The 26603-nt window shown below is 61.6% G+C and overlaps 1 protein-coding gene across 1 annotated transcript; it reads left to right on the top strand.

Annotated features, from left to right (window-relative positions):
* Positions 1 to 23182, top strand: Grip2 (glutamate receptor interacting protein 2). Its single transcript, XM_013010429.1, has 24 exons — positions 1 to 31; positions 5420 to 5497; positions 5622 to 5757; positions 6249 to 6394; positions 7006 to 7092; positions 7438 to 7513; positions 7998 to 8143; positions 8775 to 8922; positions 9027 to 9196; positions 9836 to 9958; positions 10175 to 10324; positions 10504 to 10687; positions 10959 to 11104; positions 11459 to 11539; positions 12684 to 12750; positions 12833 to 12978; positions 13870 to 14014; positions 15803 to 15942; positions 16368 to 16554; positions 17285 to 17455; positions 18263 to 18368; positions 19588 to 19731; positions 21147 to 21293; positions 23024 to 23182. Exons 1-24 carry the CDS (start codon positions 1 to 3, stop codon positions 23180 to 23182), a joined length of 3114 nt encoding a protein of 1037 aa, XP_012865883.1.
* The last annotated feature ends 3421 nt before the right edge of the window (positions 23183 to 26603 follow it).

The raw sequence follows: 26603 nt of genomic DNA, 5'->3' as shown, positions 1-26603 counted from the left end.
ATGCTGTGCGGGCTCAGCCCTGGAGAAGCAGGTATGGCCGGGCTGGGGGCTGTGCCCACTGGACAGAGAGGTGGGGGGGGGCATTGAGGATCAGGACGGCCACGGCATCGCTGTGGGTCTGGGGAGCAGGAGTGGGAAGGGGCCAGGGCACCCGGGCCAGGCGGACGCTCTGTGCCCCCGCCTCTGGAAGGTTGTAGCCTGGGCCACAGGAGGGCTTGGGGCTTGCGGGGCTGCGCCGTGCCGGGCTCAGCCCCCTCCTCCCTCCGGCATGGATAGGCCAGTCCCGGCCCCACACCGGGCAGGAGGCCTGGAGATCCAGGAATTCAGCGGAGGGGTGGGGAGCTAAGGCCAGGCCAGGGCAGAGGTGGTTATTATGGGGTGATTCCCCGCCCTGTGCATCTGGCTGCTCATCCGTCTGTCCATCTCCCCAGCCTCAGCCTTCTGGAGCAGCCTGCCTGTCTTTGGGAGAGGCTGTTTTCTAAGTTCTCTCTGTGTATTTTTTTCACTTTCTCCTTACAATGGCACTGTGTGTGTATGGGGGGGGGGACCAGAATCCTCATTTTACCGTTGGGGAAACTGAGGCACTGTGCTGGGTGAGTGGCGTGCATGGTTACACAGTACACACAGGGACTGCCGCCGTCCCCTCTCCTGTCCAAATCCACCGTCCAGCCCGAGTCCAGCGGGGGTCACGGTGGCCGCGTCTGTGGAGCCGGGCCTCCGCCGGGGCCCATGGAGGGAGCGGCCCACACTCCCGGCCCGGCACCCAGGACCTTTCCCCACCTCCTCGCTGGGTGCCCCTGCAGCCCCCGGGTCTCCTCCCTAACACCTGCCTCCGCGGGCATCAGCTCCCGAGACTGCTTTTTATTTCAGTCCACACATGGAGCTCGGGGGCAGCAGGCCCCGGGTGCTCACCCAGCAGGAGGAATCGGGGGCTCCGCCGGCCTTCATTTCCAGGCGGCTCCTCAAGCGCGGGGTGGTCAAGGCCGCCAGCCCGGAGGGAAGAGCTCGGTGCTTACACTTACTCGCGGGGGCTGGCTGCCATTGGCTCGGCGTGAGACACGCACACCCGTCATTGGCCGGGCCTGTGTCCTCCCCTAGGGCTGGGGAGGACGGCGGCCCTGTCAGGTGCCCACTGCCCACCTCCACGCCACACCCAGGAAGACAGGCCGGGAGAAGTGGGCCACCCGCGTGTTCCTCCGTGAGGCCTGGGGTCTGTCCGCGCTGTCTTTCTGCCCGGGCTGGATGTGGCCAGGCCCCTCCTGGGAGCTCACTCACCTCTGCTGCGCAGGGGCATTGTGGGACAGGACGGTGATCCTCCTGGTTGGCTGGGGCTGGGACCTGCACGGTGGGCAGGAAGTCCCACCCCACCCTCCGCTCTCCTGCCCCTGGCGGGCCGGGCCTCCTCCCACTCCCCAGTCACAAGGATGTCTTTGTCCCCTCCCCCCCCCCTCAGGCCGCTGAGCCATCAGGCAGCGAGGACCTAGGGAGCTCAGACAGGGTGTGTCCCCCCAAATCCGCCCCTCCTCCACCCACAGCACCTGCCCAGGTCTGGGCCGCCCCGGGATCCCTCAGAGGCCACACACTCAGGGCTTAACAGCCGGGAGCCCAGGACCAGGGAGGTGTGGGTTCAAATCCAGGCTGTGCCTCTTCCTATTGTTTGGATTTGGAGCACCCCATTCCAGCGCCCGGATCCCCGTCCTGCTCATCTGTAATGGGAATTGAGTCCAAGAAAGATTTGCTGGGCACTTGCTGTGTGCCACCAATGTTCTGGGTGCTCACGTCGGTGGGAGCAGACGGACCACTCCGCCCCTCTGACGTCCTAGAAGCACAGGCGGATAGAACATAAGATCAGGGAGAGTGCAGAGGTGTGGGGTGCTGATGGATGGTGAGTCCATTCACACAGTCACCCCCAGTGCAAAGGCCCTGGGGCAGGCACGTAGAAGGGTCCAGAGTAGAAGTGGGAAGCGGGCATCTGGAGTGGCACAGGAGGGGGGAGAGCGCGGTGAGGGGTGAGGTGGGATCATGAGGCGGGACGCCATTCTGTCCCATGGGGACTTCTGCTCTCCTCCCCCTGCTGCGGGCCGCCACCTTGGAAAACAGTAATTGCCTGTTTTAGGGAGAGGCGAGAGAGCGCGGACCCAGCACGCAGCCTGTCCGGCCTGTGCCCCTCCTGTGAGGTGTGGGCCGCCCTGGCCCTGGTGAGGAGAGGGTGTTGGCAGGGTAGGGGCTCCGGGCTGCCAGGCAGGCCCCACTGCAGCGGCTGGGAGGGAGGGACGCTCTAGGGGTAGAGGAGAGGAGGAGCAGGAGCAGGCCTCCATTTTCCTCAGCCCCCAGAGCCCTGTGTGCTGCTTGGACTGAGGCAGAAGCTGTGTGTCCCTAGGTAGTTCCCTTAACCTCTCTGTGCCTCCATTTCTGCATCTGTTGCATGGGGATGCTGATGGCAGGCGCCATCATAAGGTTATCATAAGGATTAAGTGGTCTAGTATTAGGTTCTTAGAACAACCTCTGCCCCTTACCATGGGCTATTACTTAGCCTGTCTGTGTCAGCTTCTTCTGTACCTCTCAGAATGCCAGGTTGTCCTGGCTCTCTTTGCTGATGACCAGTGACAGCTGCCACCCCAGGGGAGGTGGCACAGGCTCCCCTGGGAATCTCAATGCCCACCCATGCCCGGGAAGGGCGGGGTGGGGCTGAGGGCGGGTCAGCACCCGGTCCTGGGGCGGCCCTCCTCGCAGGCCAGGGGTCCCATGCAGCCTGTCCACGCTGGGCTGCGGACCCCTGTGAACTCTGTGGGCTCTCTCATGCGCTGAGAGCCCCTCTTCAGTCCCACCCAGCGCCTCGCCGCTTTTCCCGGGCACCCGGCTCAGGCGGGGGCTTGGCAAAGCAGCCTGGCAGGGGACTGACTTCCTTCCTCTTTGTCAAAGCTCAATGGCTTCCCAGGGCTGCTGCAGGAGCGGGGAGGAGGGTGCAAGTTAGCGAGAATCTCAAGAGAATTCAGATGGGGAGCGACCCCTCCCCGGCCCAGCCGTCCACAGCGGGCAGGGCCGGCCTGCAGGCCCAGTGGTGTGGGTCCTGTGCCCTCCAACCCCGCGTCCTGACGCTGTCTGGAATGGCTGCAGAAGCAAATTCCCCTCTGAAGCGAGTTCTTTCGGCACGGGGTGAATGAAGACAGCGTGTACCATTGCCCATTACAGGAAGGAGGAGACCAAAAAAAAAAGAACTGGATAAAAATATCTCTGTTTTTGGTGCACGTTTCCAGCTGAAAATTGGGGGAAAGATGTTTTTGAAAAGCCTTCATCTCTAAGCATGTAATTACTAAGTCCCAGAACAAAAACCGAGAGTGGGAGAGGGCTCATATTTGCTGAGGGGGGCCCTGGGGTCTGCACCCCACAGGGATTACATACAAGCCAAGTGTCCCCCCCCAAGCTCCAGCCACCTGTCCTCAGCGAGAGGAGAGACCCCTCCATCTTACAGAGAGAGGAACAGAGACGCAGGTCACACAGGCAGCCATGCAACTAGGTGAGGATTGAATGTGGAAAAATGGGGGCCACCATCCGATGCCCAGGGAAGGGGTGTCGTCCTTCAACAGCCGTTTGTCCAGCCTCAGTGGCCAGCCTTGGGGGGGTCCCATCGCCTCGGTCTAGGTTTACAGTTCCTTTGTGTTCATTATCGGGAGCAGAAGTCCGCCTCCACGCGCCTGCCCAGTCACACTGCACTCTGTTCTTTGCTCTCTGCATTTGGCCAGTGGGGTCCTCAGTTCCTTGACCTTTCCCTGGAAGTTAGCCCCCAAGCCCCCCTCCCTTATCCGCACCTCTTCCGGGGCCCATCCCGGGCTGGTCTGGGGTGGGAGGGATTTGCCTGTGGCAGAAGCTCATTTACATGGTAGAAGATGTTTAATTTCCGAGTGGCCCTCGGAAACGCGGTCACGCAGCCTTTCTCATTTTATTGGCTCAGAATCATCTTGTTGAATCTGGAGGAAGGGCGTATTAAGGAACTGTGATGGGAGCATTATACTTAATAGGGTGTTGCCTGAATTGGCAGCTGATCAGAACCAGGATCTGGAAAAAGGACCCTACCCCAGGGGGCCTGGAAAGGATTCTGAGCTCAACTGCTATTTGTTTGGCTATTTAGCAGCTCAGGACGGGCAAAGGGAGCCAGTGACTGGCTGTGGCAGAGCGGCTGGGGAGCTGGGGGCCGCAGGCAGTGGTCAAAGGGAAATTCTCATAGCCCCTGGCTGAGCCACGCCCATTCTCAGGCCAAGCCACGCCCATTTCCCCAGGCCCAAAAGGAGCCCTTCCCCAGGCAGGCCCTGCCCCTGGCTCACAGTCCAGGCAGTGCTCCCCAGGGAGCACTTGGCAATGTCTGGGGCCACTGGGGTTTAGAAGCCGGGGCACTGCCTACGTTCCCACCATGAAGAGAACCGTCAGCCCTCAGAGCAAGGAATCGGCCAGCAAAAAAACCCACAAAAACCCTCGGTAGCTGGCATTGGGGGCTCACACCTGAGATCCTAGCTACTCAGGAGGCTGAGATCTGAGGATCAAGGTTCAAAGTCAGCCCAGGCAGGAAAGTCTGAGACTCTTATCTCCAATTAACCAGGAAAAATGAGAAAGCCAAAGCCAGAAGTGGAAGCGCTCAGGGACAGCACCCAGATGCTGCCTTCCAGTTTCAGGTCCAGCAAAAAAGTAAAAGTAAAAATAAAACATAATCATAACTGCACTTGCAGTGGAGCAGCCTGCTGTGGACAGAGCCCCGTCCTGAGGGTGGCCGAGCCCCAGCGGTGACCCTCAGCCCTAACCGATCCCACCCCTCATGGACAGGCCTGGCCTCTGCCACCTGCCAGCTGGGGCAGTCCTAGCGGCCAGTGGGCCTCGGGGTTGGGATGGACAGAGCAATGGGCCAGACGGCAGACCTCCACAGCTGGCCCAGCCCACGTGTGGTCCATCTCTGAGCCACAGCCTTGTATCTGTGAAGTGCAGTGATACCACCCCTGATTAATGATGTCACACTCACGGCAATGGAGCTGCCCAGCCGCCGGGCGCCGGTGGCCCACGCCTGTAATCCTAGCTACTGGGGAGGCTGAGGCCTGAGGACCAAGGTTTGAAGGCAGCCTGGGCCAAAAAATCCATGGGACTGCATCTCAATTAAACAGCCAAAAGCTGGGTGGGAGGCATAACTCCGTTGGTAGAGCCCCAGCCGAGTGAGTGCAAACCCCAGGATCAGCCCAAAACAAAAAGAAAGGAGACCACCGTGTCACACAGCGCTGGCGCACGGCGGGCGCCGAGCCCGAGGGACTCTGCCCCGAGAGGCAGGGAGGACGCCGGGCAGAGGACGGGGCTGGGACCAGCCACCCCGCAGAAGCGCCCACACGGAGGCGTCGGAGGAAGGGCAGGTGGCTCAGGCCGTGCCCCTCTATCCCCACAGACGATGGGCCTTACTCCAAAGGAAGCAAGGACGCGGGAGGGGACGCGGCCCTGGCCAGCCGGCGGCAGAGCATTCCAGGTACCCAGGCCCCCTCCCTCCCTCTGGCTGTGCGGTCAGGCAGCCGGGTCCCGTGACCCCGCGCGGTCGCGGGTGACCACGGGGCAGGCAGGCTGACCGCTGGCCCTCCCTCTGTCTGCCGCAGAGGAGTTCCGGGGGGTCACCGTGGTGGAGCTGCTCAAGAGGGAGGGCAGCACGCTGGGCCTCACCATCTCGGGGGGCACGGACAAGGACGGCAAGCCCAGAGTCTCCAGCCTGAGGCCCGGGGGGCTGGCAGCCAGGTGAGAGGCGCGGGGAAGATGGGCGGTTAGGTGGTGTTTTCAGGATGCGCTTTCTAGGGCCCGGCCCCTCCCGCCCCCTTAGGCCAAGCATCTCCCCGCCCACCCTCTCCCGCTGCCCTTTCCTCAAGCCCAGCCGGCCCCAGACGCCCGTGCACCCAGAGACCCCCGCCTCGGGGAAGCCCGCGGACGCCCGTCGCAGTCGGCGTGGCGCTGTGTGCACACAGCCTCGTGGGTAGCTCTGGGGCCGCCTTCCGCAGTCCCTGCCTTTCGTTTCTGCACTTCCCTTTGCCCCCGAGGCCGGGAGCCTGGCTCTGCCCAGCACGGCCTCTCTGAGCAGCCGAACCCGGCAGAGGATTCCAGGAATGGCGGGAGGGAAGACCACAGGCCAGGCCATTCTCCAGGCTAGCCCCGGGTGCCCAGAGCCATCACTAGAAAGTGAGGGTCCCCCCCACCCCCCACCCCGGTCACCACATGTGCTCCGCTCGCTCCAGGAGCGACCTGCTGAACGTGGGCGACTACATCCGCTCGGTGAACGGGATCCACGTGACCAGGCTGAGCCACGATGACATCATCACCCTGCTCAAGAACGTGGGCGAGCGCGTGGTGCTGGAGGTGGAGTATGAGCTGCCCCCGCCCGGTGGGTGCCCGCGGACGGGGAACTGCCTCCACTGCCCGCTCCTGGGGGGACACAGCCGCCTCCCCACTGGGGTCTGGGTGACGGGACCACGCCAGCCAGGGTGGGCCGTGCCCGGCGTCCCTACCCTGCCGAGGGCACCCGGCAGGGACCCCCATCCCGGACCTCCTGTCGTCTGTGTAGTTAGAAGCCCCTCCCCCGGCCTGGGGCCCCCACACCCTACTCTGAGGACGTAGGCTGGGTTACCCTGAGCCCCGAGTTCAAAGTTAGCCTAATGTCAAGCTCTGAGTGACTCTGGAACTGATCTTGGGCCCAAGTACCCCCCACCCCCAACCCCCCCAAGCCACAAGCCCGGCCTGGGCCATCTTCTGTCTGAGTGAGGACCAGGTGGGCCCTGGGGAAGAGGGGCGCTCTGAGCCTCACCACCCGGCCGTGAAGTGGAGAGAGGGTCTCCTCCTCGGAGTCCCGGGCCCATCCCTCCGCCCTCCTGGAATGAGCTTTGGGTTCCTCGGAGTCCCGGGCCCATTCCTCCGCCCTCCTGGAATGAGCTTTGGGTTCCTCTGCGGGCTTGGACAGGCGGCAGGGGCTCAAGGGAGGCCTCCGTCTCTCCACAGCACCCGAGAACAACCCGAGGATCGTCTCCAAGACCGCGGACGTCGCCCTCCACAAGGAGGGCAGCAGCTTCGGCTTCGTCCTCAGAGGTCAGTGGGGACGCCCGTGGAACCCAAGGGCGGGAGGGAGGCGGGGGGGGGGAGGCCGGGGCTCGTTTCCTGGGTGCCTGGTTCCCACGCAAACGAGCACAGCGTAGATCTGATCACTTCTGACCTTGAAGGCCCGTGCCAGGCCACGAGCGAGGCTGCAGGGAGTGAGATGAGGAGGCCCGGAGCGACGGGGAGGAGCGGAGAGGATGGGGGGGTTCTCACTCACACAGGTGTTACTGAGGGAGGCTGCTTGGGCTGCTCGGGCTGTCGGGGGCGGGGCCGGCAGGTAGACGCGCCCCACCACCCCACCGCCCCACCACCCCACCTCTGTTGACTTCTGGCCAGGAGGCGCTCACGAAGATGTGCACAAATCCCGGCCGCTCGTCCTGACCTACGTGCGGCCAGGCGGCCCCGCAGACAGGTGAGCTGACCGCCCCCCCCCCGTGCCCCCCAGGGCAGCCATGGGCAGAGCCTGGTGAGGCCGGGCCTGGAGGACAGGATGTGGGGAAGGCATGTGTCAGAGTCCCACCCCTGACCCCTGACCCCCTGAGGGACAGTCCTCCTGGCCCAGGCTTGTCCCAGACCTAAATCTGTCCCTGGGATAGGGCCTGAGTGAGCTATTCCTAGAAGCTTCTAAAATAGCGCTGGCACCTGTCGCTGGCGTTCCGGGGCTGGGCTGGCCCACGCGGGGGAGAGGCCAGTGTGTTCCCAGGCCGGTCTCCTGGGCCCGGGAAGCAGGGAGGGGCCGGAGTGCCCTCCACCCCTCCCAGTGCTGTGTGTGGCCCCACCAGGCCGCCACCCTCTCTGGACCCTGTCCCCCGCTCGCTCTGTGCTTGGCGTGAGGTGGGTGGTCCTGAAGGAGCTCTGTCCTCCTTCGTCCTCTGAGCCCGGCCCCCGCCCCACAGGGAAGGCTCCTTGAAGGTGGGCGACAGGCTGCTCGGTGTGGACGGGACCCCCCTGCACGGGGCTAGCCACGCCGCTGCCCTGGCCGCGCTCCGCCAGTGCGGCCACGAGGCCCTCTTCCAGGTGGAGTACGACGTGGTCACCCCGGGTACGTCAGCGCCCGGAGGGGAGGGCCGAGCGGGATGAGCGGGGGCTGCGCGGCCTTGGCCCAGTCGCTCGGCCTTTCTGAGCCTCTCTAAGCCACAGACACTACGTGCTGGGCATTGTTTAAGGCCCTGGGGACCAGAGCAGGCCCCTAGTCCCCTGGAGTGGACACCTGCAGGGGAGAAGATCCCTTAGCAGAATCTATGTCCCAGGGCCGCGGGAAAGAGCAAGAAAGGCTGGGGGACAGCGGCCCTGAGGTAGATGAATGGGGAGCGCAAAGGCCCTGAGGTAGGAGACGGGCCGGCACGTCTGGTGTGCCAGCGAGGAGGCCGGCAGCAGATGGAGCGGTGGGGGGGAAATCACAGCTGAGGACAGGGCCGGCCGGGCTGCCGCCGCAAGGCGGAGACGCGGGGTGCCAACACGGAAGGCCGGGGCTGGCGGGAGCACCCCGCGTGCTGTCAGAGGGTGGAGGGTGGTGCCGGCACATGAGTGTCTGCCCATCAAAGCCCGGGGGTTCCGACCCCCATGTCCGGCCCCCTGGGCGTCTCCCGGCTGCCTCGAGACGTCCGAGCCCTGGGCATGCCCGGAGAACCAGGACGGCCGCCCTCCAACCCTCCTCCTGTCCGCGGTGCCAGACACGGTGGCGCAGGCTTCGGGGCCCTTGGTGGTGGAGATCGCCAAGACACCGGGGTCCACGCTGGGGCTCTCCCTCACCACCGGCTCCCACCGGAACAAGCCGGTCATCACCGTGGACCGCATCAAGCCGGCCAGCGTGGTGGACAGGTAAGAGGGCTCTGCGGCGGCGCGCAGGCGCGCACCGGGAAACGGCGGCGGGGGCTCGGGCTCCTCAGCCGGCCCCACCCCTGCTCGGTCCCCTGCCCGGCCAGGAGCGGTGCCCTGCACGCCGGAGACCTCATCCTGTCCATCGACGGCGCCAGCACGGAGCACTGCTCGCTGCCTGAGGCCACCAAGCTCCTGGCGGGCGTGTCTGAGAAAGTGAGGCTGGAGATCTTGCCCGCGCCCCATGGCCGGTGGCCCCCAAGGCCCCTGGAGGCAGGTGCGGCCCTCAGCTGGGTCAGGGCCCCAAGCCAAGGCCAGCGGGGGAGGGGACGAGGCCGAGCGGGCCCGAGGGACTGTGGCTACCGCTAGTACACACTGCATGGAGAAGTGGAGGCAGCAGCGGTCGGGAGGCCGGGAGGAATGGAGTCCATGTGGCCAGAAGCTGGGGCTCCTTAGATGCAAGACCCCAAGGCCGAGGCCCTGCTGTCAGCACATCGTCCTCATCCATTCAACTGGTGTTAAGTCTCGCATGACCCCGGGAGGCCACTCCTCTCTGGGTCCTATTTATGAATGAGGCACAGAGAGGTCAAGTGACTAGTGCAGGTCACACAGCAGGTCAGCAATGGCGCAGGATCTCTGCCCCAGTTGGCTCCAGAGCTGCCCACGTCCCACAGGAGGGAGAGGAGAGGGCAGGGAAGCTGAGTCCTTCTGCTGCTGTCCCAGAATGCCCTGGGCCAGACAGAGAGGAGCAGAACAGGCAGGACAGGCCTGGAGGAGGGGTGTGCAGGTCCTGGCAGGGGGAGAGAGGGGTCCCCGGAGGGCCCGGAGAGCAGACACCGGGGTGCAGCAGGGGTGCGGGCATGGAGGACGCAGCCCGGCCGGGCCTCCACCCCCTCCCGTTCCCCTGTGCACACAGTGCGGGTGCAGAGGAGCGAGTGGGGCTGGGACCCCGGCCGGCCCTCCTGCCCCAGCCCGAGGCCCGGACCCTGCCGCACACCACCGCCCTGGGCCGCGCCCCTGGGCCAGGACCACAGCCGGTGTAAGTCTCTTGCTCCCCACGGCCCCGCACCCTTCCTGGGGGAGGGGGAGGGGGAGCTGTGCCTTGGAGGACACCGGGGCTGAAAACGCCGCCCTGATACGGCACGGGGCCGGGGCAGAGGGTCCCGCTGGAGGGCACGGGGCGCCCGCTCTGTCCCGGGCCTGGGCAGGCTGGAGCTCTGTGGGGTTCACCGGCTGTGCCCCTTCCTCTCCCCAGCCTTGTCTTCCACCCCCTTTTCCTCACCCACCATGAACCACACCTTTCCCTGCGCCAATGCCAGCACCCTGGCCCGCGGGGCCCAGCCCGCCAGCCCCCGGCCGGCGGCCGCGCGGAGGAGGCCGCGGAGGAGGGAGCACAGGAGCTCGCGTAAGCGGCCGCGCCCCCCTGCACTGGCGTCGGGGGTCTCGCCTCCCCGCCCGGAACCCAAACCCCATTGTAGAGGTGGGGAAACCGAGGCAGGGAGCGCGGGGACCCGTCCATCCCCAGGCCGCACGGAGTCAGGATGCTCCAGACCGTGGCGGGCAGCTCTGTCTGTCCGTCCGCAGTGTCGCTGGCCTCCACGGTGGGGCCGGGCGGGCAGATCGTGCATGCTGAGACCACGGAGGTGGTGCTGTGCGGAGACCCCCTCAGCGGCTTCGGCCTGCAGCTGCAAGGCGGCGTCTTCACCACCGAGACCCTGTCCTCGCCACCCCTGGTCCGCTTCATCGAGCCCGACAGCCCGGCCGAGAGGTGAGCCGGCCCCACCCGCCCCGGCCAGGGAAACGCTCGCATCCCCAGCCCCGCCGCCAGCACCTCGGGGCAGCTAAGGCCCTCAGGCTTCAACCCCTTGAAGTCTGTACACCTTGTGAAGTCACCGCTCTCCCCCAGTGGGCAGACAGAGACTGAGGCAGAGTCACACCCTCGGATAGGTGTCGGGGCGGAGCTGGGCCTGCGCTGAGCCCCGCCCTGCTCTGCGGTGCGCTGGCCTCCTGACGGTGCTGCCCCGGCCTCCCTGGGGCAGGTGTGGGCTGCTGCAGGTGGGGGATCGCGTCCTGTCCATCAATGGCGTTGCCACCGAGGACGGGACCATGGAGGAAGCCAACCAGCTGCTCCGGGACGCCGCGCTGGCCCGAAAGGTGCTACTGGAGGTGGAGTTCGACGTGGCGGGTGAGTGGGAAGAGCCCTTCCCTGCTGCGGCCCCCTCTGCGCGCACCGATTGCTTCCTCCCACTCTCTCAGTTTCCCCGTCTGTGAAATAGCAGCTAGAATTCCCTACGGCCCTCAGGCCAGGCCTGGCAAACCTGCGCCGAGTTGATTTGGCGGTAGCCCTCCCCCTCCCCCCTCCCCCCACACTCGCCGCGCTGGGCAGCACATCTTGGGTCTGGGGTCCAGTGCTGACTCTGCCCTGTGGGATTCACCTCCCTCACCTGCTGGGGAGTGCTGGGCCCGGGGCGGCCATCTGGGGCCCTCTGGCCGGGCCAGCACCGCCACAGCTGTCCCTCCTTGTCCCCGCGGTCTGCAGAGTCTGTCACCCCCAGCAGCGGGACCTTCCATGTGAAGCTGCACAAGAGGCGTGGGGTGGAGCTGGGCATCACCATCAGCGGTGAGTTCCCGCCCTGGCCCCGCGGGCACTGCCCGGCTCCCGGGCCTTTCCAGGGGCCCCAACACCCGCGTGCTGGGGAGAGGCTCCAGGGAGGGAGTGGCCGCCTTTACCAGTCCTTCCACCCGTGGGGCCCTTTGGGATGTGCTCAGGCAAGCCCAGGACTCTTGATGCCTCAGTTTCCCCATTGTGCACTGTGCGGGGGAGGAGCGGAGGGAGTCTCCCGGCCTCACCCCTCCCAGGTGAGGGTAACCGGTTTGTCAGGACCAAACATGGGGCCAGGCTGGGGTCCTGTCTCCCTGAGTGCCAGAGCCAAAGGACTGACATGAAGATATGCAAAGAAATGGTGAACTCACAAGCTTTCCCACAAAGCGGGGACTGAGGGCACGCTGCGTCCTCACTGGCCAGGAAGGCTGAGGGCCTGGAGCACACCCAGCTCCTTCCTGCCCCGGGGCCTTTGTACCGGCTGCTGGCTCGGCTCGCTCCCCCTTCATTCAAGTCTTTGTTCAGATGCCACCTACAAGTCTGGAGAATGTAGTACACTGCAAGAACACTTGTCTAGTCTCAGGTTTGCACAAGCGCCCACACTCACACACACACACACTCACACACACACACACACACACACACACCCTTGATAAGGAATTTGTGCCTCAGCACAGGCCCTCTTTAAGTTATTCATGTTTCCTGCCCTGCCGGCGTCAGCCCCTGAGGAAGTGCGGATCGCACGGTGGCTGCTCATGATGCTGAGGCCCCACGCACGAATTCACCGGCTCCTCCTGCCTGTGCCCTGCCCCGCTGTGTCCTCCATGCCCGGCACACAGCAGGGCTCCGGGGCCTGGGGCCGAGCCACCAGCCCACTCCAGGCCTTGCTGGGACAGCTCGGGGAGCGGCCAGGTGGACAGGAAGGGCTGCTGGTCACCGGCCCAGAGCCCTTGTGGGGCCTGTGATGGCCACGGCCCCATCTGATGTGATCACCATCTCCATTTTTCAGAAGGGAAACTGAGGCATGGGGAGGCAAGCCACTGGCTGGCCATCCCCCCACCAGGAGGTAGGGGTCCCCTGTCCTGACTGCCGGCCTCCACCGCCCACCCCCGGGGCTGAGGCCGTCCGGGATCGGGCTCGCTCATGGCTCCTCTCTCTGCAGCGGCCAGCAGGAAGCGGGGGGACCCCCTGATCATCTCGGACATCAAGAAGGGCAGCGTGGCACACAGGTAGGTGTGCCCCAGACCACTGGCACCCTGCGGCTCGCGGCACCCCCCTACACACGTCTCCTGCCCTGCCCCGTGCACGCAGGACCGGCACCCTGGAGCCCGGTGACAAGCTGCTGGCCATCGACAACATCCGCCTGGACCACTGCCCCCTGCAGGACGCCATGCAGATGCTGCGGCAGTGCGAGGACCTGGTGAAGCTCAAGATCCAGAAAGATGAGGACAACTCGGGTGCGCCGCCCCCCACCCCCCTCCACGCCACGCCTGTCCCCCACCCCCCGTCTGGTGGACACCCAACCAATGCCTGCAGGGCCTCGGGCTCTCCCGAGCTCTCAGGGAGCTTGAGCCGCTGCCTTTGGCATGGGGCCTGGCGAAAGAGGAGCCACTGCTGAGTGGGGGTGGGGCTGTGTGTGCTGGTGAGGGCTGAGAACGCCAGCCCCTGCCCCCCCCCACAGGCGCCCCCTGTGACAGTGGAACAGGGGAGTGAAGCAGGGAACTGCAGAGGCTGGAGAGGGGCGAAGCAGGGCGGACCTGAGGTCCGGCAGCGGCCGCTCCCGCCCCCGTGGACGAGCCTCTCACGGGCAGATTCTTCTTCCTTTTTAAAAAAGCTAGAAACCTGGTTTCTTCCAACCACCATCTTCTTGTTCTTAGGGATGATGCACAAAATCAGTTGCTTTAAGCATTTCCCACACCTGTCATCCTAGCTACTCAGGGGGCTGAGATCGGAGGATCTCAGACTGAAGCCAACTCAAGCAGGAAAGTCTGTGACTCTGACCTCCAACGAACCACCAAAAAGCTGGAGGTGGAGGTGTGGTTCAAGTAGTAGAGCTCCAACCTTGAGAAAAAAAAAAGCGTCCAGGGACAGCGCCCAGGCCCTGAGTCTCTGCATTTCATCTCTTCTATGTCTTTTTTTTTCTTGTAATGGCAAGCGGGCAGCAGGCTGGGGTGGAAGGGAGACTCAGGGCCCCGGGCTGTGCGAGCGGTGGCTGTGTGTGGATGGGTGTGAATGCCACGGCTGCGCCAGGACCCCGTGACGGAGCCCAGCTCCTTCCTCGCCTGCTGACCCTCGCCGCTGTCCCTCACTGCTGTCCCCACCCTGACCCTTGCCACGACCCCTTGCAGATGACCAGGAGGGCTCGGGTGCAGTCAGCTACACGGTGGAGCTCAAACGCTATGGCGGCCCCCTGGGCATCACCATCTCTGGTACAGAGGAGCCTTTCGACCCCATTGTCATCTCCGGCCTCACCAAACGTGGCCTGGCCGAGAGGTGAGCCGGGACCCGTGGGGATGGATGGGGGGGTCTGTCCCCCCCACCCGGAACCAGATGAGGGCTTTGGGCCCAGCTAGATTCTGCCTTCTGTTCTGAGTCCATGCTGAGTGATACTGAGCAAGGCCCTGGCCCCCGGTGAGCAGCCACCCCCCATCCTTACAATGAAAATGTCAGTCCAGCCTCCCAGGGGAAGGGGCCGGTCAGGCTGGGGGGTGGAGGGGGCGGCCGGCAGACCCAGCCCAGGAAAGTGCTGGGCCACTCTGTCCCCTCCTGAAGTGAGCTTCGATGCCGCTCTGGCAGCGCCTCTGTGCTCCTGAATTTGGGGGTGGCAACGGCACCCCGGTGCTGGGACCAGCCCAGATGGGGAAATCGAGGCCTTGGGGCTTTCTTGTTAGCCTTCCCCTAGGAAGTGCCCCCCCAAAGCACGAGGGGCCGTTAAGAAGGGGACCCCACTTCCCCAGAGAGGGTGAGTCTCGGCTTTCTCCTCTGGCAGCAAGGTGTTAGGTGAGCTTTGGGGCAGGGAGGCCCTGGCTGATAAGGGGACCCCCCTCTGCCGCACCCCCCCCCCCCGCCCCCCCCCGCTCAGGGACAGGCCCCCCCCGCTCAGGGACAGGGCCCCCCTCCCCCGACAGGCCACTCCCTGGAGAAGCACTTGTCCTTGCTAGGCATTTGAAAGGAGGGTAGGATCTGCGGGAAGGCGAGGCATGGCGCCCCCTGCTGGGCTCCAGGCAGATTACGTGGCCGTGGGGGCCATCCTCCGGCAGAGGCCAGGTCAGCTGCAGCGGTACACCGGTGGTGCCGCCCAGCATGGATAGGCCAGGACGGACCCCTGCCCGTCCAGGGTGAGGCCCCAGCAGGGTCCAGATACAATGCAATGTGTCAGCTTCAAGTGGCTGCATTCTAAAAGGACAAAGAAACCAAAGGAGACTGAAATGGATTGATGTCAAACTATTAACCAAGGATCCGAACAGCCACCCAATACGCGTGGACTTTACATTACCCGCTAATCTTGGTTGGGACCAGTCAGTAACCCCTTCCTGAAGGTGTTATCCGGCCCGCCCCTTCCCCGGCCTCCAGAGCAAGGGCTTTCTGGGCAAGACCAGGGCTCTGCCCTCCTGAGCCCCCACTGAAGGTGTCCAGTGTTCAGTTCTCGCTCCTGGACCCCAGCCCTCCCCCAGCTACCCCTGCCAAAGCTCCCGGGCACTGTACCCCTGTACTTCTCCACTCCTCCCCCCTCCCCCCCCCAGATCACAGAATAGGTGGGGCACGTGGCCAGGTTTCTGCATTTTTCAAAAAGCTCTTGGGGGTAATTTGAATCAATGACCCCTTCGAAAACTGCTGGGCCAAATGGGGCCTGCTCTGTCAGCCCTCCACGAGGCTGGCCTGCCCCGGGGCTTGTGATCATGCTGCAGCCAGGGAAAGTGAGGCTCGGGAAGAAGAAAGGCTAGAGACTCTCTTCTGGGGAGAATGAATCCACTCCATATATTTCACCCCTCAATTAGAATTGGAAAATAAGCATCAGGGATTCCCCCATGGTAAAGGGGGGCCCTGCCCAGGACCCTGTACTTAGTGTTTGGCAGCTAGTGTGGGGGGCTCCATCATTCTCAGAGCACCTGCTGGACGGTCCCCTCGCGATGGGCTTGAGCCCTCTGCTCTTGGGGCCCTCGATCGTCAGCACCTCCCATTCTTTGTCTTCTCTGCGGTAGGAGGTCAGCCAGGCCTGGCCCCGGGGCGTCCCGCGCCGAGCCTCCGCCTGGCTCACCCCGTGCCCTCGTCCCTCCTCAGGACTGGCGCCATCCACATCGGCGACCGCATCCTGGCCATCAACAGCGTCAGCCTCAAGGGCCGGCCCCTGAGCGAGGCCATCCACCTCCTGCAGATGGCCGGCGAGACAGTCACGCTGAAGATCAAGAAGCAGCCAGACTGTGAGCCTCGCTCCATCCCTGGGCCGTCCCTCCACGCCTGCCCGGCCTCCGGGCCGAGCTGCGTCCTGGCCACGGGCCCTGGGAGTGGGAAAGGGAGGATGGCTCAGAAAACGGAACGGGACACTCCCGGGGGGGGGGTTCCAGAGTGTGCAGCCCCTGCGGCCCCCGTCCTTAATGCTGTGCGCTTCCGTTTCCCCTGGATTTGGAGGGTCTTCCTTCTAACTTGGGGTACCACTACTGCTCCCTGTTTGACCTTGTGCAAGTTGTTCAGCTTCCTGAGCCTCCGTTTCCCCAGCTACAAAAGAGCATTGCCCCCTTGGCTGCCCCACCCACACGGTAGCAGCCCCGGGAACTGCCAGCCACGCTTGGGTGGGGAAACTGACTGAAGCTTGCTCGAGGTCAGAGGTCATGCCCCCTCCTCCTAGGTGCCCCCTCGCCCCGCAAGTCAGGCAGTCTCAGCGAGGCCAGTGATGCGGGCGAGGATACGCCTGACGCCCTCGGTGGGGGCCTGCTGGCCGCCCGCTGCCCGCCAGCTGTGCCCGGCGTGGACAGTGCCCTGGAGTCCTGGGGCAGCGCGGCCATGGAGAGGGGCTTCAGGGGTTCAGGTAACTTGGGCTCCTGGACAGGCCTTTGTGGGGGCCGGTCCCCTCAGCTGCCCCCGCCCTGCCCCTCTCCAGCTCTACTCTCCAGGGTGCAGAGCTGAGCGGGCCCAGCCCCCATCCTGGGCCCGTGGCCGCGAGTGTGGAGCGGGGCCTGTTTGGTCCAGATTTCCTCACCATGAGCTCTCGGACTGAGCCGGCTCCTGTTCGCGCCCCTGTGTCTGGACATAGTAGGTGCTCAGTCAGTGCACTCTGCATCCACTGGAAGACGGGGGTGGGGAGGCAGAAAGCGCCCTCCCGGCCCATCCTGTAGGACAGGCCCCCATGCCACCGCCAGGCCACCCCCTCTGCCCCTGTGCGGAGGCCTGTGACCTGCGGTTGAGTCCCTGGAGCTCCCCAGCTCCTCCTCCAGTAGCAAGGCCAGTTCTCCCTGGAGGCCCTTGCCTGCTAGGTGTCTGCTTCCCCAAGCCCAGCTCTAGATGGTTCAAGGCAGGAGCATCAGAGCAGGACCACCAGAGGCTGAAAGAGGAGGCATCAGTATAGGGCCTCCCTTCCTGGCTGGAGCCCCAGCAAGAGCTCTCTGTTAGACGGGCAGCATAGCTGTGGAGGATGCTGGCTGACATGCACAGAGAGCGGCCGCTACGGTCCTGGTCCCTTGAGGTGGCTGGGCATGAGTCGGGACGGGGGCGTGGCGGGGATGGACGGGACCGACGCGGCTGCCCCCCTCTCCGCTCGCCAGCGCGCGCCCCGCAGGCAGCAGGCCGGGCTGGGATCCCTCAGGCGTGGCAGCAGCCTGGCAGGCTGAGGAGCCCCCCACCCGTCGAGCCCCGCAGGGCCAGCTATCCCCGGGCGTCCTGTGAGTTCCCCGAAGAGGAGGAGGAGGAGGAGGACGGGGCCTGGAATCCTCCCACGAGGTCTGTAGTGGGACACCATGGCCGGGGCGGGGGGGGGGGGGATGGGGGGTGGAGGGGGTACATGGGCAGATCTGGCAGCCAGGCCAGAGGAAAGGCCCAGGAGAAGGTGAGGGGTGGCGGAAGGGACTCAAGGGCAGAGGTGGGGGTGGGGGGTGGCCTGGCCGGCTCTCCTGTTCTGGCAAGTTCCTGTGCTCACGGGAGCCGTGGTAGACCAGAACTCACACCCGTGCCTGGTCCCTGTCAGGCCCAGGCCCCTGGGCTTCAGGCATGCGGCCTTCGGGCTTAGTGGAGGCGAGCGCTGGCAGGCCCCGGTGCCCAGGGCCATGGGGGCTTTGCACGTGACCTCCCTGCGGCTGACCGCTTCCTGGGGCAGTCCTCCTGTCCCCTCCATCTGTCTGTGTCCTGACGGACTCCAGCTCTGCCCCACCCCCATCCTACAGCACCCCATGTCTAGGGAGGGGGCAGCCCGCGGCCCTTCCTCTGGGCTGTTCCACAGATCTCCTCTGTCTTTCTGTCCATCTCTCTGTCGGTCTGTCTCTCTTCCCAGGCGTCCTGTGTCAGCGTTCTCCACCCCATCCCAGCTGCCCCTGTTCTAATTGGTCACCAACAGTCCTGGTCCTCCCTAACTGCGTCCCTCCCATTCTGTGTCACCCACCACTGCCCTGGGGTCCCAGCACTGCCACCAAAGACACACGCCTGCCCGCCTGCCCGCCCCATGGCCCACGAGCCAGCCCTGAAGACTGAGGCCCAGCCCGCAGTCCACCCACCGGCCGGCCAGGAGCTGATGCTGTGGTTCCTACGTTACAGCCCAGGCCCCGGCCCTGCCCGAGACGAGGGGCTGTGGAGAGTGCTGGGGGAGGCATTGGAAGACCTTGAGTCCTGCGGCCAGTCAGAGCTGCTCAGGGGACTAGAGGTATGGGGTAGGGGCCGCTGGCCGCAGGCCAGTGCATCTGGGCACACTGGGTGACGTGTGTGTGTGTGTGTGTGTGTGCACGCTCTCACATGGGTATCAGGGTCCAATGAGGCCTTAACACAGCCATATATTATACATATATAAAACTTTGCATATACATATATATGTATATATTGCACATATACATGTATATGTATATGCACAGTTTTATATATGTATTTATATAGCCATGCAATATAGCCATGGAATATATATATATATACACACACATATAAAACCGTGCAATATATATATATATAACCCTGCAATATATAGACATATATGTATATGTGTGTGTGTGTGTGTGTATGTATGTATGTGTTTTGTTACTGGGGATTGAACCCAGGACATTGCACTTGCTAGGCAAGTTCTTTGCCACTGAGCTACATCCCAACCCCTTATTCCATTTTGTTTTTGTGTGCCAGGACTGGGACCTGAACTCAGGGCCTGGGGGGCTATCATTTAGCTTTTTTGCTCAGGGCTAGCGCTCCATCTTCAAGTCCTAGATTTTGGGGGCTTCTTTTGGTGGTTAATTGGAGATAAGGATCTCACAGACCTGCCCCCAGGCTGACTTCAAACCAGGATCCTCAGATCTCAGCTTCCCCGTAGCTAGGATGACAGGCGTGACTCGCTGGCTCTCAGACACCTTTACTTCTTGTTCTATGAAAGCAATGCCTGCCACTGCTGTGCACTTGGTGCTGTCTCCTTTACTTTGTCTCTGGTAGGAGGCGGAGGCACCCCTGGGCCTGTGCACAGCTGTCCCCTCAGCCGGGACCCTCTCTTCTGTCTCTTCCCACTGTCCTGGGCGCTTCCTTCTTCTGTCCAGCTCACCATTTTCTTATTTGTGTTTATGATTAGCAAGAGCATAGGGGTTAGGAGCCCTGACTTTGCAGCAAGACTCTGGGTTCAAATCTTACCTTGCTCATGAATAAAGTGGGGGAAAATGCTAAGGTGTGCAGAGGAGAAAACGAGTTCAGTGTGGATGGAGAGATGAACCCATGGCAGCTGCAGGGCTCTCCTCTGGCTTGATTGGGGAATGACGCTCCACCCCGCCTAGGGCTCAGGGCCACCACAGTGACCCCAGAATACAGTGCCCGGGGTGGGGGGGCGGGGCGGGGGGTGCTGACTGACTGGTGGAGCAGGTGAGAGGCACCTGAGAAGTGGCCCTGTCCCCTCACAGAACTCCATCATGACGGGCACTGTGCCCAGCGTGGCCCTGGAGGGCAGACCCGGTCCCCGGCCCTGGCGGAGGGCCCGGGGCATCCGAGAGTCCCACGAAGACCTGCAGGAGCTGCTGCTGCCAACACCCTTGGAGATGCACAAGGTGGGCACTGAGGGCGGGCACGGGGGCAGGGGGGCTCTGAGGGCCACGAGCACCGGCCGTGGACTCGCAGCCCTGCCCCGTGGGCCTCTCCTCCACCACACAGGAGGGGTGTTACTAGGCTGGTCTCCCGCAACCTCATGTGGAGTGAGCGCACCCGCACACGCACATACACGTGCCCGTGACACTCAGCGGGCCACTACTCACATGTGGTTTTCTATAGGCAGCTTGTGAACCCTGCTCGGTGGTGTTTTCCTGGGATCTCAGTACTCCGACGATTATGAATTCCAGGCCAGCCTGGGCTACACAATGGAACCCGGGTTCAGAAAACGGAAGATGGGCACCAGGCTCACACCTGTCACCCTAGCTACTCAGGAGGCTGAGACCTGAAACCAGCCCAGGCAGAAAAGCCCCTGTGAGACTCTTATCTCCAATTAACCACCAGAAAACTAGAATTGGAGCTGTGAATTCAAGTGATAGAGTGGTAGCCTTGAGCAAAAAAGAGCTCAGGAATAGCACCCAGGCCCTGAGTTCAAGCCCCACAACTGACAGGGGGGGGGGGTAAGAGGAGAGAGAGGAGTAAAACCTTGTTTTTTTTAATTCCTGCTTGTATATACATATACAAGATATATATATATACACACACACACATACATGCACATACATAAAGATTTATAGAGCACACATATCGCTGTGCACATGTGCACGTGATCAGCCTTCCTCATCTGCCAATTCTGCAATCAGATATTAACCAACTACCTATCTAACATACATATAGGGGGAAAAACCTTTTGTGGTGTGCTGGGGCTCGAATCCAGGGCCTGAGCGCTGTCCCTGAGCTTTTTTGCAGAAGGCCAGCGCTCTACCACTTGAGCCATAGCTCCACCTCTGGCTTTTTTTTCTTTTTTTTGGTAATTAATTGGAAGTAAGAGTCTCATGGACTTAGCTGCCTAGGTGGGCTTGGAACTGTGGGCCAACCAAACATCAGTTTCTCCCACATCTTTCCACAACTACCTGGCCAGAAGCTGGCACCTGCCGGCACTTTGGGTCCCCGTATAGGAACACTACTGACCGGAGACCCCTGCGGGCCACGGCCGCCCACAGCCTGTGGGTGGCAGGCAGCGTTGCCCTTAAGGACCACAGGTGTCCGGGTGGCGGGATGCCCGGGGCCTCTCAGGTTCCGCAGGTCCGGAGGAAGCGGGAAAGGGGGCCTCCAGCTAAGGCCCCAGGGGTGCGGGGTACTGTGACGTGGGGGGCCGGGGCGCATGGGGGCCTGGCGTGGGCTCAGCAGGCTGCTGCATGTGGGAGTGAGCTGGCCAACAGCCTGGACATGGACCCCAGGGGGCACCTAATGCCAGCCCAAGGGGTGAGCTGCAGCAGGCCACAGTTCCAGGGCCGGTGTCGCCTCCTGTCCCCAGGTGACGCTGCACAAGGACCCACTGCGGAATGACTTTGGCTTCAGCGTCTCGGACGGTCTCTTGGAGAAGGGCGTCTATGTGCACACGGTACGCGCTGACGGGCCGGCTCAGCGTGGGGGCCTGCGGCCCTTCGACAGGCTCCTGCAGGTAAGGTGGGCCGCGGCAATGACAGGGACCAGGCCAGACCCCCGCTTGTGAAAAGTGGGAAGGGCAGGTAGGAGCGATGCCCAGCACCAACACCTCCACCTGCAGCACCGGCATTGGCAACAAGGAGGCAAGGCCCTGCGCCCACCTCCTGGGGGTCCCCATTTCCCATGCAGCCTACACAGACACCTCCACAGGAGAAATGATTCAGTTTTTTTGGCAGTACTGGGGATTGAACCCAGGGCCTCATGCTAGCTGAGCAGATGCTCCGACCCCTTTTCCAAGATAGGGTCTGTTTACCACTGCAAGCCTGGGTCCAGACCCTGTGTGCTGTGATGCCAGGCGAGCACCCCTGGGCCCTGCCGTCTGTGGAGACGGAGTCTCCTGAACTCTTCTGTCCCCAGTGGCCTTCCACAGCCATGCCTCGGCTTCTGGAGGAGCCGGGATGACAGGCTTGGTTCCCACTGAATTCACCTGTCTTCTTCCTTCACAATCTATTGGCCAGAGCCAGTCATGTGACCTACCTTACTTTCCCAAGGGAGCCTGGGCTGTGTGGCCATCTAGGCTATCCTGGACCACCCAGGACCACCTCAGAACTACCCTTGCCCCCTGCCTTAGCTGATTATGTTCCTTTACTTGTTTTAGCCATTTTTATTTTCAATGTACTCATGTTTTCTCTAAATCAATGAGCCTTTTTCAATTTATGTATTTTTATATCTTTTTTTTTCTCTTTTTTTTTGGTCCATAGTGGGGCTTGATCTCTGTGCCTGGGCGCTGTCCCTCAGCTCTTCAGCTCAAGGCTAGCATTCTACCACTTGAATCACAGCGCCACTCCCAGTTTTCTGGTGGTTAATTGGAGATAAGAGTCTCACAGATTTTCCTGCCCAGGCTGGCTTTGAGCCACTATCCTCAGATCTCAGCCTCCTGAGTAGCCAGGATGACAGGCGTGAGCCACCGACACCTGGCTAATTTACATTTATTTTTGAAAGGGAATTATCTCAAGAATGAAAAGTCAGTATCCCTTGTCTAAGATAGACATTCAAGGTAAAATATAAACAAAACAGAAACAAGGACTGTCACCAAACAGTAGGCAAGAGGCTGTGTGTGTGTGTGTGCGTGCGCGCGCGCGCGCGCGTGTGTGTGTGTGTGTGTATGTTGCTGATGCTGAGTATGGACCCCAGACCCTTGAGCTCCATCTACCCTGCCTTCCATATACCCTGCCTTTTATGTTGAAAAGAGAGAAAGCTGGCTGCCCAGAGCTCACGCCTGTATTCCTAGCCACTCAGGAGGCTGTGATCTGAAATCCAGATAAATCTGAAATCCAGGCAGATAAATTGGAGTAACTCTTAATCTCCAGTTAACCAGCAAAGAGTTGGAAATGGAGCTGTGGCTCAGATGACTAGTGCCAGCCTTGAGCGAAAAAGCTAAGCAAAGGTGTGAGGCCCTGAGGTTAAGTCCTAGTGTGACCCCCTCACATGCACACACACACGCACACACACACACACACACACACACACACACACACAGAGGAGCAAAGTGTGCAGGTGTCTCCCTAGAACATTCTCTTTGCTGCCTAACCAGAAGAACTGAGTTAATGGCGAGCAGCTTCCTCTGTATACACAGGAACTTAACCAAGGCTGGGGCAGGTCCCTATTTCAGGAAATCATACAATTCCCACCTCTTCAGCCACTCAACACATCCCCTGCCCTGTCCCCTGCTTGTGTCCCTTGCAGGTCAACCATGTCCGCACGCGGGACTTCGACTGCTGCCTGGCAGTGCCACTCCTGGCAGAGGCAGGCGACATCTTGGAGCTGGTCATCAGCCGCAACCCCCTGGCCCAGAGCCGCCGGACGCCCCGCACGCCAGCCCCCAACAGCCCCCAGATGCTCTGAAGGTCTTCTGTGGTCCGAACATGGCAGGGCTGGGCTAGAGAAGGGCACACCTTGCTCGTCTGTGTGCCTGGAGGTTCCGAGCCAGGGCTGGGCCTTGGTCTCTGTGCCCCACTTCTGTGGTCCCAGGCAGCGAGGTCCCAGCCTTAACTGGAGCTACATCTGGGTCTTCACCAAGTTCAGTCTCTGAGATGCCCAGAGAAGCCCCTTCCGAAGGGGCTGGGATGGCTGTGCAGCCAGGGAGAGAGGTGTAGGTGGGGGGAATGGGAGGATCCCCAGGCCCTGCCAGGAGCGAGCTCCCTGTCAGGAGAGGTAAGCAACGCAGGCTGAGGCCCTCCCTGAGTCAGGGACTGAAGCGCCAGGCGAGCAGGTGATGCTCCGCTTCCTGATGGGCGGAGGCTCAGGAAGGAGCCAGCACCTTCCCTGGGCCGGATCCTGGCCTTGGGGCTGGCTGGCATGAGGACCTCTAATTCTGCGCACCTTCTCAGGACGCCCCAAGCCGGGCGTCTGGTGTCCCAGCCACTGGAGGGCAGCGGCTTGTCCGTGGGCAGCCCAGTGTCAGCGGTGGGCGGTCACGTGTCCTGGCCCATACGCCCCCTTGCTGCGTTTGGGGGACAGAAGGCCCAGGAAGTACGGCTGGCCTGCCACTCCCACCGAGAACCCCGGGGCAGGAGCAGAGGGCGACGTCCCACCGTGGAGGGGGAGAGGAGCTGGCGGGGGGGGAGGCCCGCAGGGACAGCCTCCGGGGTCCTGAGGTGGAGTCTGTCTCTCTTGCAACCTGGAAGCCCCGGCGGCCCCACACCATTGCCTCCAGTTTCACAATGCTGCGAGAACCGTTTGGTGTTGAGCACGGCCCGGGTGCGGTCTGGCCGTGGGTTTGGAGGGCTGCTGGGGGTTCAGCCGATCCCTGTTTCCCTCCCACAGGGCTCTGAGATGGGTTTCAAACCAGGGGCCTCTCCTCCCCCCCGCCCTGCTGTGTGCTCCACTCCTGGGCCCCCCAGAGGCCAGGAAAAGGCTCTTCCACCCAAGACCAGTTGCAGGAAGGAGCCAGGTTTCTCGGCCCTGGCTCCCTGTTGGCTGACCCCTGCGGGCTCGTGCTCCTCTGGGAAGCTGGGGTGGACAGTGGGAGCAGGTGCAGGTCTCCTGGCTGAGTCCAGGCCCTGCCCTCAGAGCCTCTGCGGTCACACTAGGGAGAAAGGCACTAGCCCCCCAGGCAGGGGCATCGAGTAAAAGCGGAGCTCTGCTTGGAGGGCTGAGGATAGCAGAGATGGCTCCTGGGCTGCCAGCAGCCACAAGCTGTGTGACCTTGGGCAGGCTTCTTGGCCTCTCGGGGCCTGTTAGGTAACATGGCTGGACCGGACACTCTCAGGGTCCCTCCCCTTAGGAAAGCCACATGACTCCAGGATTCCAGGACTCCAGGCAAGAGAAAGCACATCCAGGCTGGCCGTCCTCGGGCTGGGGCTCTGCTATTCTCCCACACATATGCAATTGGGCCTGGCTGGGGGGGGGGGGCGCCCTGGCCAGGCCTCCTCATATGCAATAGTCCCTCTGTCGTCCCCCACGCATCCACCCAGACCTGACCCTCGCCAACCCCGGAGTCCCCCCCACCCCTGCATTTTGGGTGACATTCCCCTACCCCTAAAGCTGTATTTTCTCTGGCTGAGAGCCTGTTCTGTGTAAATTATTTTTCTACTGGGAGTTCTCGGGGCTCTCTGGAAGCACAAGCCAGCAGGCCAAAAGCTGCCTGTGATGTTTGGGGCCCACGTGTAACTCTGTCCTGCCGGGGCTGCAGCTGGGGGCGGGGCGGCAGCTCACTGTTGGGATGAATTTTTAATAAATATTAAAATGCACTTAAGAGTAGGCTATTTGTTTTAAAAAAAAATTCCTGGGCTTACCAGGGTCAGTTTGTGTGTCAATCTTGTGTGATCTCACTTGCTTTCTAGAGCATTCATCTACTCAAAACCTCCGTTATGTCAGGCACTGGTGGCTCCCACCTGTAATCCTGGCTATTCAGGAGGCTGAGGGCTGAGGATCATAGTTCAAAGCCAGCCCAGGCAGGAAAGCCAGTGAGAGTCTTAGCTCCAATTAACTAGGAAAAAAAAAAAAAAAAACAACCAGAAGGGGAGCTGTAACTCAAGTGGCAGAGCAAAGAAGCTCAGGGACAGCACCCAGGCCGAGTTAAAGCTTCAAGACACAAACACACACATTCACCCCTCTACCATTTCCTGGGCTTCAGGTGGTCTGAGATAGAGTGCACATTATAGTGACATCAGCAAGCCAGTAAGCAGCACAGGGATTCATCTCAGGAGGCTACCTTACACCTTTGTTCAGAGTAGCTGAGATGATAGGCTGAGTCACCAGTGCCTGGCAAAAGATCTGAAATGGTGTGTGTGTGTGTGTGAATTCTAGGCCGGGGTGCCGTCCCTGAGCTGTTTTTGCACAAGGCTAGTGCTCTACTGCTTGAGCTACAGCTTTATTTCCAGCTTTTTGGTGCTTCACTGGAAATTAAAGTCTTGTGGACTTTCCTTCCAGGCTGGCTTTGAACAGTGATCCTCAGATCTTAGCCTCCTGAGTAGCTAGGATGACAGGAGTCAGCCATCAGCACCCAGGTGCTGAAACTTTTTGAGCATCAACCCAGCACCACCTCTGCCTGGCTCATGGGCCTACCATCCCCCCTGCTCCTGCATCCCAAGGTCGCAGTCAAATCGTGGGAGCCCTTGAATACTGTATAAAATGGTCTTCAGGCTGTGTGGATTATAAAAAGTCCTATCCCAAGGTATCTCATTATGATATACAACTATTCCCAACCGACAGCCTTCTGCTGGAGAGCAGGCCTGAGCCCGCAAGGTGCTTGCCAAATACACCACACCTGTTGAATTTTAAAAAGGAAATGTTTATTGTCATGTTATAAGGTGATTACAAACTCCTCTAAAAAAAGCAAAGATGAATTTAAAATATTGATATACATATTTATCTAAAAAGCAAAAGAGGGAAAAAAACCCTGCAAAATACAGGGATCCATATCATAAAACATTTATACACAAAAGCTCGTATACTGCGAGACTGGAGACTGACTCGCGCACCAGGGTCTTGCTCAGATACAAATTCCTCCTCTCGTTGGTTGATTTCAGTTTTTTTGGTTTTTATTTTTTACAAAAGTTTAAAATACCTTAAAAATATTTTGAAGTTTTTTAAAAAATGTCCTGATGAGCCAGACATATTTCTGGAAGGAGGCAAACCCACGTTCTTGGCTTTTTCTTGTGCTAAATAGAGTCACAGTTGTTAGGGATTGGGAAGATTAATTGGGTAAAAAAAATAATAATAATGGAGTAACCATCTCAGATTGAAGCCAGATATATAATAAGACGCCCCGCGTCCTCCTTGCGGAAGGAGAGCGAGCCTGCGGAGACGGCCCAGAGAACTA

Source organism: Dipodomys ordii, unplaced genomic scaffold, assembly GCF_000151885.1.
Source record: "Dipodomys ordii isolate 6190 unplaced genomic scaffold, Dord_2.0 Scaffold12, whole genome shotgun sequence".
NCBI classification, from domain to species: Eukaryota; Metazoa; Chordata; class Mammalia; order Rodentia; family Heteromyidae; genus Dipodomys; species Dipodomys ordii.
This window is presented reverse-complemented; position numbering and strand designations above follow the sequence as displayed.